This window comes from Myripristis murdjan, chromosome 10, assembly GCF_902150065.1.
Source record: "Myripristis murdjan chromosome 10, fMyrMur1.1, whole genome shotgun sequence".
Lineage (NCBI taxonomy): Eukaryota > Metazoa > Chordata > Actinopteri > Holocentriformes > Holocentridae > Myripristis > Myripristis murdjan.
The window spans coordinates 33781293-33795129 of NC_043989.1; the positions used below are offsets into that span (position 1 = coordinate 33781293).

At 40.3% G+C, this 13837-nt stretch overlaps 1 protein-coding gene across 1 annotated transcript; it reads left to right on the forward strand.

Moving 5' to 3' along the window:
- The first annotated feature begins 1747 nt into the window (after window positions 1-1747).
- Window positions 1748-10114, forward strand: nkx1.2lb (NK1 transcription factor related 2-like,b). The gene is made up of 3 exons (XM_030062424.1): window positions 1748-2062; window positions 3540-3756; window positions 9378-10114. Exons 1-3 carry the CDS (start codon window positions 1748-1750, stop codon window positions 10112-10114), a joined length of 1269 nt encoding a protein of 422 aa, XP_029918284.1.
- Window positions 10115-13837: the final 3723 nt, after the last annotated feature.

Sequence of the window (13837 nt, forward strand, 5' to 3'; positions counted from 1 at the left end):
TCTCTTTCTTTTTCATTTCTTCCACAACAATATAAAAACTGTGGCGTCAACGCCTCCAACACTATTTCTCTCTCCTCTGTGGCTGAAAATGAGAGTCAACGGAATATTAAGTCCCTAGCATTAGAATAAACACGTCGTGTGTTAAATCAAAATCCAATTCTGTGGTCTATTATTTTCTGGCATAGTAATGACTGCCAAGGATTAGGAATCAATATTTCACTGCAGCGGGGACATTACCGGCTTTATTCAGGCCGTAATTGAGTTTTGAGGAGAGGCCCTGCCCTGGAATCTGCATTAAAGATAAGAGCTGCTCTGATGTGGATGCAGAGGTGAAGCTGGAGCATATCACTTATACATCAGTTACAACACTGCGACGCTGGCTATCACAAAACAGCAGCACCTAATAACACTAATACACCAATAGGCTATTAATGCTACTGAACCGCTCCACTGCGTTAACTAGGCCTACTGTTCTAACTGCTCCTACTGCAACTACAACTATTAGCGCAGGCCTACTGCTTATGCAGGCAGCTGCCAGAGCCGTGCAGTGTTGTCAATATGCAGTGTAAGACTTTTTAAAGCTGCTCTTGTATTAGTGTGTTTCTGTGGAAATCACACACAAAGGTCGTTCGGTGTTCGCACGTGTAAGGTTGTGCGTGCGTGCGCGCGCGTGTTCTGGTTCAGTAGATTTTGAGTACCAGGCTGAGAGGAGGGCAGCGGCGCGCGCTTCCCACCCTCTCTCCCTCTTTCTGTCTCCTCGCGCTCAGATCGCGACCTGGAACGGTCCGACTGGCGCGCGCAGCCCCGAGATAATAGACTATTAGTGGAAGTGGGATTAATTTGTAGCCAATTACAACCAGCAGAGCTGAATAGGAATGCATAAATAAAGCAGAAATAGAGGGAGGGAGAGAGAGAGAGAGAGAGAGAGAGAGAGAGAGAGAGAGAGAGAGAGAGAGAGAGAGAGGCTACGTACGCGCGTAACATAAACGCTGAGGGTCCTCGAGGGGCCAGCTAAAAACCAAAAAAGGTGTTACGTGCTGCAAGAGCAGAGAGAGAGAGAGAGGGAGGGAGGGATAGAGAGGGGGGGAGAGAGAGAGATTTAACTATTAAAGAGAGAGGAAAGGAAAAGAGAGGGAGGTTCACTTAGCTGAGAGAGAGAGAGAGAGAGAGAGAGAGAGAGAGAGAGAGAGACTCAACTTCTAGAGAGAGAGAGATCAGCGTCGCTCCTGCTTTCACCTCCTGTCGCGATCCCAGCGCGCGCATCCACCGGTGACCGGACAGAGAGCTCGAGGCAGGAGGTCGGGACACCACGCGTGGTGTATGCCGGTGTGTGCGTGTGTGAGTGTGTGCGCCCCAACACCGGATAACGGCACTGGAAGAGACAAGCAGACGTTAGATTACCGGAGAAGATCTTGTGTTGCGGTGGATGCGGACGATGACGGGAAAAAGCACGGAGACAAGAGGACAGTCAGGAGAAGTTTAAAGTTGAACAGGACCCCGTCCGGTAGGCGAATCCGCTGCTCAGAGCCCTTTACCGACAAGGCTCTTCTCTATGGGAAACTTGAAAACATTATCACCGACTGGATATTCACGGGACACATGAGCCGGCCTGTGTCGTGAACTTTTTATTCAGACATGAATAGCATACACGGCCTTTAAAACGGCCTCCTCTCAGTCGGTTTCACATTTCCCAGCGCTCCTGCATTTTGAACCGGATTCCGATATATGGGAAAGGTAGAGTAAAGTGATGAGCCGGGACAGAGCGGTATCGGGGCCCGGAGGGGACGGGGTCCAGACCGTGATGAGCCGGGACAGAGCGGTACCGGGGCCCGGAGGGGACGGGGTCCAGACCGTGATGAGCCGGGACAGAACGGTACAAGGGCCCGGGGGGGACAGTGTCCAGACTGTGGTGGCCCCGGACAGCGGAGACATGTTGGAAGGAGCTCCTGCTGGGGACAAGCGGCTCTTCTCCTGCGCGGTGGCCGTGGCCAGAGACTCCCAGGCCGGGGAGAACCACTCAGACCCCCCGCCGACCAATCCGGTGTTAGCCCCTCCACAGCAGGTAGATAGAACAAAACTTCATTGATCCCTGGGTCGTTTGTAGCAACTCATAGAAACAACAACAACAACAACAACAAAAAAAGCAAAACAAAACAAAAAAAAAAAATACCCTAACAGTAGTGAGAATGCCTTTGTCGAACATTACAAAACAGGAATAAAAAGTGTGAGGAAGAAGTATTCTATAGATTAGACCACAAAATTCAAAGTGTGCAAAATAAATGTAAGACTTCAAGAAAAAACAAGGCTGAAGAAGTTGGCTAATGGGGTGATTTTTGAATGGACTTTTCATGGAGGTGTTTTATTTGAACATGTGATATAATGTTATGAGTTTCCAAACTAGGCGTGAAATGGTTCACAAAGACAGATGCATTTAGGCATTACAGTCTCAATTAAAGCAGCAAAATTATTATTATTTAGAAATGTCAGGTTAGTAACAGGAAATTATAATAATTATGTTGACCCAAAACAAACCAAAAGAGCGTAAAAACAAAGTATTTTCTTAAAAGTTTTGTTGTCACATCTTTGCGTGCAAACGTAAACCCTACGAGAGAATTGGCAGGTCCACGCTGCAGTTTTAGGATTCTGTTTTTTAATCCAAACGGATCATTTATCCATAATCTTCATAGCGTTTCTATGAGCCAGTAGGCCTATGTTGTTATTCGATTAAAAAAAAAAAACACGTATGATTTAAATACATACATGGATTACATGTGCATATTTGTTTCATCAGGTCCGGGAAAACCCTACAGGATTCAGTGGAACCAAATTAAATCTAACCGATTTAGATTAAATACCAACATTTATTAGCGACTCTTTCTTATCTGAAATAAATAGATCTGTAGCCTATTATGTGATGATAAAGATTATTTTTACCATTAGGTGTTAATAAACCCCATGGTAGCTACTAATCAGACACAGGATTACATAAAGACAGAATAATGGGATTATTAATGTGTATTATTCTTGTCCACATGCTCCAGTCTGGCCTCATTAGTAGATGAATGATCCTAATAAGGATGTAGGAACTGGAAGGCAGAGCCACACACATACCCACATCTCCACTTTCCATCTGCTCAAGACAGTTTAGCACCGTTTTGAGCCGATTGAAATCTTTATGGTAGCCTATAGCATATAGTATCATATCCACATTATACAGTAGTATACAACTAACAGACATTCTAATCAGTTGTGTCTGATGTAAATTGTAGCTATAAGGGGGTAGAAAAGGGGGTAGAAAACAGTACTTATTAATATGTACAGACATATCTATCTATCTATCTATCTATAGATAAATATGTACAATTAGCCTCCTTTTACTTATCAATAGCCTACATCTAAATTTACTTAACACTACATCACTGAAAACAACAACAACAACAACAACAACAACAATAATAATAATAATAATAATAATGATGATGATGATGATGATGATGATGATATAGGCTACGTTCATATGATTCCGGTGTGTATGTCAGGGTCCGACCGGACACCGGACCACGTCCTTCTCTGTCCTGGACATCCTGGACCCCAACAAGTTCACGAGCAGCCGGCGGCAGCAGCAACAGCAGCACGCGACCCGGGACCGGGAGCTGGTCGCATGCGGAGCGGAAAAACGGAGAGGAGCAGCGGCGGAGCGCGAGCCCGGCCTCGAGCCCAGCAAGAGCTGCTACGGTGCCGAGGAATACCAAACCAGTGAGTGTGATGTTCAGATCGCATGTACACAGTATGGGTTCATTTGTATTTTTATATTTTCAGTTTTTGATTTTGGGATGGTTATCTTCCCGCTTTTCCCCCAATTCCCTCTAAATAGGCCATTCAGCTTGTTTGAGTCAATGTGATTCATTTCTTTTATTCCTGATTTTTTAAATATATATATATCGATTTCTATACAGATATCTATATAGTTTTTATTTAGCTTTATTTTTTTGTGTGGGTGTTTCTAGCCAACGTATTCGTTCTCTTCTTGTTTTTATTTTATTTGAATGGAATCTAATATTTTACCATTTGTTTTTGTGAACGAACCTACTCTTCATTAGTCTTTCACTCTATGTAAGACAATTGGACATGAGGAGATTTTTTTTATTCGTTTATATTTTGGATTCGTTTTATTCATGTATGTATTTCTTTTTCAACTGACTATGATTTCTTGTCCCGCGCCCCTTTCTGTGTGGAAACACATTTTAATGTCATGCAGGTTTGGCGGTTCCCCTCGCCGATTATCGTCTACCAACTTCTGACTGTCTAAATCATCTTTTAATCTGACATTTTTGTCTTCAAATCTTTGAAATAAAATTCAACGCCGGGATTCATAGGGGCCCATTAATGATATGAATCAGTCCCATCATATCATGTAATCTTTAATTTAAAAACGGAAGAGTTCGTTGTGAATCTGCATCTGCATGACCCAAAATCCATGACAAAACAAAAAAGAAATGTGGAAAATAGTCTTAAATCAAGAACAGCTTCATTTATAGCTGTGGCTTGGTGCATGGCACAGTACAGGTTTTCCAACTTTGTCATGTTCTGGGCCCTCGAGTTGACTTTTATTACGCCACGGGCCCCCCATTTGACATGATTTTGCCTTAGAAATCCCGATCATGAAAAGACAGTTTGGTTCGTGTTAAGTATTAATGAACACTGACCAACAGATTTACAGCGGTGACATTAAAACATCAGACTAAAATAATTAGTTATACTTTGTATTTGTATTGAAACACTTGTAACACACCAACATCAGTAAAATTAAATCATAGTGAAATAAAATGATTCCTCTTTTTTTTCTGAGGATCTCTGGAGTCCCCTCAAGGACCCCTGGGAGTCCCCGGACTCCGGCTTGAAAATCACCTTCATCACTTCGTTTCCAGTATCACATTCTGGAAACATCAACATTTTATCTAACCTAATAAACGTAGTGTTATTTCTTATATCCATAAAAGAAATGAACATGCAAATTGGATGATTTGGAAAGCATCCCGTGCTCCTCTTCCTCTGCCAGCCCGCTGCCTGCTGCAGGAAAAAGAGGGGAAAAAAATCAGTTCACCTTTAATTGAGGCTGAGCTGGAGAACTACACGGGATAGCGGGTCACGCCATGTGTGCGCGTGCACGTGCGTGCACACCCACGCGCGCAGCGTGTGATCAATACAGTATTATTGATCGGTGAATATCTGTTTCAGCTAGCAGTTTGTAGCGGGCTCTCTCTCTCTCTCTCTCTCTCTCTCACACACACACACACACACACACACACACACACACACACACACACACCATTAGACCTTATTAGCTTAAATCATGGCAGCTTTTCTATTGGGCTGTTTCTATTGCACAGTATATTTCAGTCTCCCTACACACATTCATCTTTTGTTTTGATTCCAGTATATGTAATTTGACTTCATTTTTCCAAGCTTTATGAGCAGATGTTGGTTGGTGGATTATTCTTATTCTTTCTCGTCTTTATTCTCACTCTCCACTTTGCAATATCTAATAAAGCAGAGATGACATATAGTAATCAATGCAGGCATTTAATGTTGAATTTATTAGATTAATGATTGATAAATGAATTGATTTTTTAAAAAATGTATACTGTATTTTTAAAGATGTCATTTCACTGTTAGGAACTCATAAGTTGCTGAAGCTGTAACATAGAGGTTTTCATGTTCCTGACCACCATGGACACCAACATTTAAAAAAGAAAGAAAGAAAGAAAGAAAGAAAGAATAAAACAAACAAACAAACAGACAAACAAAAAAAACAAAAAAAATACCAGAACATCAACAAAAAGTTAGGAAAGAAAATTAAACAAAAATTACCAGAGAGTTTGCCCAAAAATACCAAAACAATATTTTACAAAATTGCAAGAAAAATCTATCATAATTTTACATATAATTTAATAAATGTTACTGACAGATTTGTTGTGTTTAAATGCTTGTGAAAGGCATCTGATGCCATTCATAAGCATTTTGACTATTCCTTATTTTGGTGAGGACCCCTGGGTTTCCCCAGACACCACTTTGAAAACTGCTGTACCAAGAGGCTTATTTGCTCATTGTCCAGTGAGAAACATGATGAAACTGATTAAGAAAAGCATGCATGTGGAAATATTCCCTCCACAATGCCAGACAATGGATTTGAGCCCCTTTTATTTTTCTCTGGTACTGAAGGGTGGAGGCTCTGCTTTACAATTATATGGAGCAAATTAAGGCCTATAAAATCTATTCATCCTGTTTGCTTTAAGTCACCTTATTGATACTGTTAATTCTAACTGATTACACTTCAGAACCTCTTCAGTTGCATCAAACAGATGCTCAGTTTGTTGACTTTTATTTGAAATCATTGTCATTATCTGTTCCAAATAATGATTATAGGACTAAACAGAAACAGAATCAGAATCATAAATATTTATTGATCAATGAGAGGAAATTGGGTATTTTACTAGAGAATTAGCACAAAAATAACATTTTATATAATATTAATAATAATATAACATAATATTTTGCAAAATTTCAAGAAAAAAAGTGTGAAGTGTTATTCAAGCTAGAAAGTTTGTAAATGTATTTAAAAGAAACTCCCTGCATCTATTTTTAGATTATTTATTAAAACTACTAATAATAATTACCATCCTTATTTTAATAGTCAGTGAAGTTAAAAACAATATGTTGATAGGCGCAAGCAGTTACAACTGAATGTAGGACGTAATGCTTTCACTTGACAAAATAAAGTCAAATATTATTGAGAGCATGAGAGCTGTTTGGTGTGATGTTTGACTGATGGCGTTCACTGTAACTATTAAGGTCCAACACAAATTAAATTGAACAGAATTCAAATGCTAAAACTAAAATAACAATAATTAATGTTACAAGGTATATCATTTCTTTTTTAAAAAATAAATTTCTCACACACCCTGAGAAATATTCGGCTTATGAAGGGCTACAAAAAACTTCACTTTCTGAGTGTCGTATGTTCTCTTTGTGTTTTTCTGCCTTTAAACACTGTCATTTCTTGGTTTACAGGACAGATTTTCATTTAAATTTTGCCTGCTTAGCTAAACCAGGAGCATTATTTTATTTCACTGAAATATTTCAAAATGCTTGTCTTTTTATGCTGCTTTCATATAATTTCTTTCAGTTTCATAGAACTGTATGGGAAGGTTTGTCAGGCATGTCAGTTACCAATATTTAACAATGTAATTTAACAATATTAAGCAATTTAACAATATAATTCCAGTAACAATATTTACTAATTTGATCATTTTATACTATCTAATATTTCAGAGTGTTGGTATTTCATAGAGGTTCAAAGTGAGTAATTATAGCTCAGAATTTTTGTAATAACACTCTTTCAGCACTGTTAAGTCCTTTTAAACCCTAGTGCTTGTATGTGTACTTTTTAAGTAGTCTACTTAATTATGTTTTAGGCATAAAGAGCAATTTTTCATTCAGGACTCCTACTGTAACTGATACAATGGCTTTGCTGATTTGGGTTGAGAAAACATATACAATTATTTTCAGGGATAATTGGTTCTTTTGGATGGACAGTTTTTAAAAGTTTTAATGGGTTGCCCTCAGATGATCTCATCTCTCATCTCTCTACTTTTACTTGGGTCATTTTCTCTTGTACTTGAATTTGAATAAAATGGAATTGAATTAATGCAGTTTATACTGGAGGAAAATAGTTCATTACTCTTAGCAGACAACCATGCCACTTAAAACTGTCTAGCATGTTGTTCTTGTTCATTCTCTAAACAGGATACTTAATTATGGTAAAATGGAGTTCCCTCATGGTCCCCTGGAACCTCTGGGTTTCCCTGGACCCTACTTTGACAATCACCACATTAATGGAAAAAAAAAGGAAAAAGAGGCCCATAACTTCTAACTGTCCATTTGGCAGAATATTCTCTACATCCACTCTATGTAAACCATTTAAAAACCAGAATATAGTGTGTTGTTCTCTGTGCAGTCTGCAGCTGCGCGACCTGTTCCGCTGCTTCGTCAAACTGAATTGTTAACACTGGCCCCAGCAAATATGAGCTGCAAACTAGGGTAAAAGGTCAGCCTCCTAGTGGTGACTGCAAGTACGACATTTGGGATATTTTTGTCAGCTCTGCACTTAGGAAAAACAGGCAGCAGACGCGACAAACTGTTTCTTATGCCCTGTGAGGTCTTTCAGAAAAAGACAATAGTTTTGGAATGTCATTTGATAACATAGATTAGCAACCACTTTATGGAAGCTAATGGACATACGAATAAAGAATAAAGAATAAGAAAAAGCAGTGCAGCAGCACCTGAGCCGACTGCAGGCTTCATGTAGGTGTCCACAACTTGTAATAACAAGATGTCATCCTGTTCTGTGGCTTCATTTGCGTTGACATGAAAGCAGCCTGAGATGTGCTTTTATTCGCTGTATGGCACAGAAAAATAATGGTTCTAAAACGGTTCTTTAAAAAAAAACTGTATGGTTTCATGAGGAACCATCAGCTACTAAAGAAAAAAAACTCTCTTAAGCAGATGGTTTCTCATTTGAAAAAAAAAGAAAAAAGAAATATCAAAAAGGTTTTTTAATTGAAACTGTTGGGTCCACTAAGAACTATTTTGAAAAAGGTTCTTTAGAGAACTTCTTGTTGTATTCATCAATTTCTGGTCCATCAAAGAACTTTTCGATGGGTCTTTGAAGCACCCCACACGGATTCCTTGAAGACTCATTTAAAGACATTTAGAGAACCATGGTCTGAAAGACTTTTTCTGGAATTAGTTCTCCTATAGTACCACTATGAGGACTATTTTCTGTTCCAGCTGACACCTTTATTTCTCCTTTAAGAAGGAGAATTAACTGCTGTTTCCATGTACCTAGTCTCTTCTTTCTTTGCAGAGCCATTGCTGATTCCCCAAACAACTGTTTCTATGGCTCTGTGAGGCACCTTTGAAGCTTTTAGAACTGTTTCTTTAAAAAAAAATTGTGGTCTGAAAGGTTCTTTGTAAAATCAGAAAAGGTTCTCCTATGGCATCACTCTGAGGAACTGTTCTAGGTTCAAGTTGGCACTTTTATTGTGCGTAGGGGGGGATCATGCACTCCCTGACTGGTACCTCTTGCTCCACAATGTGCCACAAGTCATCACGGAGATACCAGAATTGAATTTGATCAAATGGGACATCTCAGTTAGTGGAGACTGAAGCTCTTCTTTAAAGCCACACTGTGATTTAGGCTGATGAATATGGATTTACATATTTACATAAAGGATGATGCCTATAGTGTACCTGTAATCCAGATAATAAGAGTAGTCCAGTTTGTCACTGGTCTGTGTTGTGTGTGTTACTTCCAGAAGAAGGCTTTGTATACAGAGGCCAAGATGAGGAAGACTACCGTAGATCGGGGACTCCGGACTCAGAGGTCGCAGATGGGCCATACAGCAGTGAGGAGAGCAGCTCAGCTATGCCCAGTAATGGAGAGGGTGATCTGGGCCAGCACGGCCACCAGGACCCAGTCCGAGACAACAAGAGCCCAGGAGGAGGTCCGGCGGGTCCGATTACGAGCATGCAGAACAACGGGGGCCAGGGCCCACAGGGCAAGCCTAAGAGGAAGCGCTCCGGTTCAGACTCCAAGTCAGGGAAGCCCCGCAGAGCCCGGACTGCCTTCACCTATGAGCAGCTGGTGGCGCTGGAGAACAAGTTCAAGTCAACACGCTACCTGTCGGTGTGCGAGCGGCTCAACCTCGCCCTGTCGCTCTCCCTCACCGAGACCCAAGTCAAGATCTGGTTCCAGAACCGCCGGACCAAGTGGAAGAAGCAGAACCCCGGCGCCGACACCTCTGCCCCCACTGCCACGGGAGCTGCAGGAGGAGCGGGAGGAGGGGGAGGCCTGGGGAGCCTCAGCCCTCTAAGCCCGTCTCCTCCAGTCAGCGGCCACCTCGCCATGCATGCTGGCTATGCCGGCCACCACCACCCCTCTGCCAGCGGCCTCGTCCAGCTGCCCTTCCTCACCGCCAGCCACGTCCTCTCACCCTTCATGCTGGGTACACAGAGCTACGCTGCACCAGCCTTCTACAGCACACATCTGTAGACATACACAAACCTGTAAAAAGAAACGCATACACTCACACGCCTGTAGACACATATAAACACACCATCACACACACTATTCTCTGGACTCACATTGCTGATACCAGGGAGGATGAACTGCTTTATTGTATGGATTGGCATTAGGGCTGCAGTCTGGTCTGGAGGCTGCACCAGACAGCAGACAGACTGTCACCATCCAGCTGTGCTCCCGTTTTTACTACAGACATTTGAACACTTTAATTTCAATTGCTTATTTTGATAGAATGTGAATATAACTCCAAGAAAACTGTACATTAATCTATGTTCTAGCTTCTGATTCTGAATGCCATTTTAAACTAAATAATAGAGAAAGTAGTTGATTTCTTTGTTTAAAAACAAAACAAAAATACCAAAAAAAAAAAAAAAAAAGCCTGGATATTGAATGTTCATTTATGTTTTATGGAATGGCCTGATCTATTGTAAGTACCGTGTAACTCTACAACTGTGATTATTTTAATTTTGGATAGTTTCTTTTGTTTCTTTGTTTTCTTTTGTTTTTTGTTTGTTTGTTATTTATTGAATTTATTGATACAGTTTCCATAAAATTCTTGGATGTGTTGAATTCTCAGCTCACATGAAATTGTCCTTTAATATTTATAAAAATTAAAAAGAGAAGACTATCACAGTGCAAAGGGATCATTTTAATAAGAATATTCATGAGTGAACACTTGTCATTACGTTGCCATCAACATGAGTCCCTGCATCTAATATTCAACAACAGAACTTCCAAACCTGCTGTAGGTAATTCAAGTGGAGCAAGGGTTAGGGTTACAGCTACTGACTGCTGATAGACAAAACATCATTTTTGATGAATATGGTAGTTAACTAGGGTTTTTGACTTTGAGCATCATTGTTGGCCATATTTCATTTAGGGGACAAGGTCAGTGACCTTGTCTCATAATACTTGAGTTCAAAATCAGTGAAGATATCCTCCTATGTACTGGTGGCCGATATCCTTAGCTGATTATTACACATCCTTTTTTCTATTTGAGAGTTTAATACCAAAAGAAAAGTGATGTAAAATCATAGGTTTTAAGCAAAATTGAACTTTGGTACAGTGTTGGGTTGTATAGCTCCCTTGGTGTGATATGAGTCCACATAGTGGTGAAATATCCATGAGTTGCTCCGTGCTCACCTGGGCTGCTATTCCACAATACTGGATTTCTATCTCTCCATTCACTTTCATAGTGTGGCGAAACAGCTGGAAAAAATAACACTAGCACAGAAATGAATGCAAAGAAAGGGAATTATAACAAAATAGAAAATCACAAGACCTGGTAACCATTTTTTGAGGAAATTAAACAGGTCTTTACTTGCTGTTTTCCTATTTACAGCAGTAATAAAATTGTTTGTACAGAGCCACACATGTTCTTTATTTCAGTTTAACAGTTTATTTGAACAAATCATCTGAGTTCTTTGAGAACCCTGGAGAGGCCCTTGTTTTTCTAGGTGCAGAACTGACCATTTTGTAATAAGGCAAATAAATGGTGAACAGCTACCTGGAATGGTAAACGAGAACAAAATTTATCTCTCTCACAAGTCTCTTCCATAAGATCAGAGGTTTTACAGATTTGAACCTCTGGTACAAATCCTCCAATTTCTGAAGTCTTCGGAAGGCTTTTCACCACAAATCCGTCACTGAAAGTAGTTTTAGATGGAATTTAAATCATGAGACAGGGACAGAATGTTCCTCCCATGTTCATACATACATATATACCCCATTTTCACCTGGCCATTTCATGAATCTGTAGCATCTGGATCGGTATAAATGCAATCAAAACACATTAGAACACATTAAAATCCAATGCTCAAAACACTTCAGCAAGATAAAGGTTCCGCAGTGGTCTTCACTGGAGACAATTCCTCCTGTCCATGGACAAATGCGTTCGTTCGTTCGTTCGTTCGTTCGTTCGTTCGTTCGTTTGTTCAAACAAACAAGCAAGCAAAACAAAACAAAACAAAACAAAACAAAACAAACTAAAAATGAACAGTGCATACCGTAATGAAATTGTTTACAAAGACACTGAAAAAAAATGAGGGAAAATGTGTTCATAGAAGAAGATACAGATCCTGCACACTGTAGCTCCCATTCAGAAAAATGTATTAAGACAAGTGCAAAAATTGATGTTTCGAGCCAAAATGTTCTTCCTCAGACTCTAATGATACACAAAACCAACAGACATATATAAGGTCTTCCTAGTCACATGACAATTAGACACATTAAGATCAGCTGTGTTCAAGTGAACAGGGAGGTGGTCACCTGACCATCACACTACCTGTATTAAAGTGCACCATCACTATTTATAATATATTTACAGTGCAAAACCAGGAAAGATACACATAATCAGATCATATCCATATCAACACTCAATACCAAATACAAAACAGAACTCATTTAAGAGTGGGGCAAACAAGCCTCCAGCCATTGAGACACATTGATATGAATCATTATTTTGGTTCGGTGTATAAAAAAGTACTACCTTAACAGTACACAATAGCAGTATGTAAATATCTATAAATACATACATAGACCTTGCAAAATTAGCCTAAACATGTACACAAAAAAGAATAGAAAATGAGAAAACACAGTAGTGGGGGAACAATGCTTCAGACATCCTATAAAAATGGTCTAATACTAAAGTCTTCATTCATACCATTGGGCGCGAGGGTGTTAAGGGTATAAATCCAGAACAGTTCTCTTCGTAGTAATAGGGTTTCAATATCACCCCCTCTGCAGGGACATTTGACCACCTCAATGCCCATATAGTAAAAGGAGGAAGCATTGTGTCCCGGTTTGGCAAAATGGACTGCAACAGGACTAGACGGATCTTTAGTACGAATAGGGGGGCACATCCGCTCTGACCAGCATGTTGCCAAGGTTAGGTGGCCTTTTGTAGGTCAGGGATGGGGAGCTTATCAAAGCCACATCCTTTAAGAGAGGGGTCAGACTCTAAAATGTACCAGTGTTTTTTTTTATCACTGTCTCAATGTCTTTCCCAAGTGGAGAGTATTGGATACAACATGTGAGTCTGGAATCAGATTGTTTAGGTCCTCTTCTCCTCAAACATTCCATCTGGGACATATTGTCAAAGCGTGAGGCCGCCCCATCAACCCACGTCTTCTTATAGCCCCTACTTCTAAAACGTTCTTTAAGAACTGTTGACTGTTTTTGATAATCTTCATCAGAGCTACTGATTCGGCTGAATTGGGAGACAGGTAAGTTTTTCTTCAGGAATCTAGGGTGATATGATTCCCTATGCAGTAAGGAATTACGATCGGTGCTTTTTCGATACAAATCAGTTTTCACAGTGTTACCATCCGGTATAATCAAAATGTCCAAAAAGTTCATTCTTTGAGAATCCACAGCCATCGAGAATTTGAGATGTTCACTGCTGTGGTTCATAAACTCATGGAACTCTTTTAACAGTGTTTCAGAGCCCGACCATATGAAAAAAATGTCATCCAGATACCGTCTCCAGTTGGAAATGTATGTGATGTAAGGGTTGATCTCTGTGTTGAAGACCACTTCCGTCTCAAACCGTCCAACATAGAGTGATGCAAAACTGGGTGACACTTTAGATCCCATAGCCACCCCCCCACCCCCCCCACGCATTTTCTGAGCAAGATTCCCTCTGGCAATTATAAATGTGGGAACTGTCAACAGTGTGTGTACACACAGAAATCA